The sequence below is a fragment of the Populus euphratica genome, unplaced genomic scaffold (genome assembly GCF_000495115.2).
Source record: "Populus euphratica unplaced genomic scaffold, PopEup_1.0 scaffold76.1, whole genome shotgun sequence".
Lineage (NCBI taxonomy): Eukaryota > Viridiplantae > Streptophyta > Magnoliopsida > Malpighiales > Salicaceae > Populus > Populus euphratica.
The window spans coordinates 412,682-415,856 of NW_011499890.1; the positions used below are offsets into that span (position 1 = coordinate 412,682).

Here is a 3,175-nt window from a genome sequence, read left to right on the forward strand (position 1 = left end):
TAAACCATATGCTCTGATACTAATTGTCGGGTATTCTAAAATGGTGATGTTCTGATAGTTGCTCGTTGGAGGTTAAACACACTGACACAATATTTAATGTGATTCGGCAAATCACCTACATCCACATAAGAGGTTCATATTATTAAAGATAGAGAAATGATACAGTACAAATACATGAAGGAGAAGGATCATATTCACTCTACTCAACTCCCAACTCTCATTGCTGCACTTGCAGCTGCTGCCATTGCAGCCCTTCTCTCTTCTTCACTCTTGTTCTATTCTCTCTCATTTTGCTCTTAAATAATACATTTATTTATAGATAGTAATGACAGATAAGGAATTATAAATCATGGTACTAATGGTGAACAAAAGCTATGAAACATGGCACAAATTGTGGCATTAATTAAACTTCCACTAAGTGAAAGTAGAGTCTTGCCACACTGATAGCAATTTCCTAACACTTTTTCATTATCTTCTTCTCACTCTCGTATGCCCTAATACTTTTTCATTATCTTCTTCTCACTCTCGTATGCATCAGTGTTCTCTTTGCAATTTCTCTCATTTTTCATCTCTGGTATTCTTGTTAACCAAGATGTTAAAATAATCTGGGATCAAATTAATTGGACCTGTATCTAAAGGCAAGCTAATAAGAATCACTATTGTCGCTGAATCTGGTTTCTTGTGTTAGATTCTCGTATCTAGCTGGGGTACAACTTCTATACTCTTGAAAGCCATATGTAACAGTACCAGCAGGTGTTAAACATGAACAAATAAAACGCCTCGTACTTTTGTCATGTATCAAATGCCAAACAGCTTCAGTTTCTAATTCAAATGGAAGGAAAAAAAAGTTTTGCTCTACTAATAAGCTGACTACAAAGTCTTGCATAATAATTATCAACTATCTGCATGCTTCAGCATGAAAAAGCTAAAAAAAGAAGACAGAAAAACTGGGGTGAGGAATTAACAACAAATCACAAAAACTCCCCTAAGATGATTTTCTCTAAATAAGTGCGCCAAAAGTTATCCAACTGTCCATACACTAGCTCACTTGCTATCACAGTCACAAGGGAGTTCTGATATAAAAAGAAATTCCCTATACTCTCTTACGAAGATCCAACAAAACAGGATAGTTAGTAGAGAACCTGCCCAATGGGACCCATTTTTAGTAGATTCTGGAATTGCTCTTACATGATCCTTAAGGTAAAGCTCCCTTCTGACAGCTTTTGCAGAAGGTCGGGCTGTTGATCCATAGGAACAACCTCCTGAATTTTGTCCATGAATCCAGACCAGTCACCCATACCAAGCTGGAAGATCATAACAATGCAAACACTATGAGAATCAAAAACATCCACATAAATTTCAGAGGTCAGAACAACATCAAAGCAAAGGCGAGAATAACTAGAAGGCGACTAACAAAAGGTTTAACATCAAAGACTTCAAACTCGTCCACATGCTCTCCGGTACCAACAAAAAATGACAGGATTTTTCGTCGCTGCAACCCTGTAAATGGAATGTAGACCACAAATCAATATAAATGCTTAAAAAAAAGGAAGCTTTGGTACAGTAGAGCAACCGCTAGAATACTCACGCACTAAGCGTGCCACCGCCCTTTGCATGACCATCCATTTTGATAACAATCACAGCTCCAACAGCAACACTTTGCTTAAAAGCTTGAGCTTGATCAAATGCAACTTGACCGATACTGCTATCCGTAACAAGTATAGCAAGTTCGGGTTTCTTGAAGACACAAAACGAAAAAGATTCAGATTTTACTGCAATAACAATCAACAATTAATAATAAAAACAACGAAGCATGCAAAACCAATAATAAAAGAATAACATACCGTTGCTTCAGAAACTTGACGGATTTCTTCAAAAAGTGCAGCTTCCTGTTTATGCTGTCCACTCGTATCAACAATTATAAGATCACAATTTTCCTTCTTAAATCTTTCCACACCTTCCACAGCAATTCTCACAGGATCTGATTCCATATAACTGTATCAACAACAAGAAGCAAATAATTGATTGATGGAAAACCCATTATTTATTCTCCTCCGCTTAAAATCACTACCTTCCATATAATGGAATTTTAGCTTTAGTTGCATTCTGCTTTAACTGATCAAACGCACCAGCTCTAAACGTATCAGCGCAAACCAGCACAGGTTGCCACCCAACGACTTTATTGATATTAGCTTGCATGTCGCGAACAAGTTTGAATTGAACACCAGATTGAAGAAGAGCGCAAGTGATCTCATTTAAGCAATCGTTTAATGCTTTTTCGTCGATGATTGTTGCATTGCTCATTTGCTGGATTGCTTGGGATATGCTTCCTCCTAACCCACATCATTTTTGTTTTCTTCGGGAGAGAGAAGGATTAAGTGATTATTAGGATTTGTGTTTGGTGAATTTCAGAGAACGAAAGGGTGTGAAAAGAGTTTCTGTTTTATTGAAAGACAAATTTGTACAGTTCTATACCGTGCACACCACAGTGTTTTTCTATTTTTCTACTTATTACTTATAATTAAAAGTGAGTGGGGATGAAAATTGCGGAGCTGTACTATTTATCACTCGTGTTTTCTGGTGGATTCATTGTTTATTTTTTTATTATAAATTTAAGAGAAAAACTTATAAAAATAATAATATATAATTATATCGTTTATTCTTCCATATTTTACTATAAATAATATTATTAGATTTCTTATAAATTTAAAAAAAATACTAAACTTAATTGAGTTTATAATTCGAGTTTGCTTATGGGGTAAACTTTATATAGATATATTGTTCATTCATCCAAATTTTACTATAAACAACACTAATTATTATTATTTTAAGATTTTATTATAAATTTTAAAAAAAAATATGTAAAATACAATGCAGCCTCATTGTTAATATTGTTTACTTTTTCATTTAGGGTTGTTATAAATTTAAAGAAAAAGTATTAAATTCAATTGAGTTGATAATCTTGGTTCTTCTTACAAGTTTTATCATGGACAATATTGTTCACTTTCCTTTTGTTTTAAAAAAATATTTTTTTGTTTTTTTTAAATTAATCTTAATCTTATTTTTATTTGTATTTAAATTAATATATTTTTCTTTTATGATATTTAGAAAGCCTATTTAAAATAATAATTATTTTTTAATTATATATTTAATTCTTTAAGAGGTTTTCTAATTA

At 33.0% G+C, this 3,175-nt stretch overlaps 1 protein-coding gene across 1 annotated transcript; it reads right to left on the minus strand.

The window, feature by feature from the left end:
* Positions 1–1,565: 1,565 nt before the first annotated feature.
* Positions 1,566–2,304, minus strand: LOC105131150 (signal recognition particle 54 kDa protein 2-like). Its single transcript, XM_011033984.1, has 3 exons — positions 2,072–2,304; positions 1,845–1,995; positions 1,566–1,737 (listed from the first exon to the last, which is right to left on the minus strand). The coding sequence occupies exons 1-3, from the start codon at positions 2,302–2,304 to the stop codon at positions 1,585–1,587; spliced, it is 537 nt and encodes a 178-aa protein (XP_011032286.1). The 3' UTR covers positions 1,566–1,584.
* Positions 2,305–3,175: the final 871 nt, after the last annotated feature.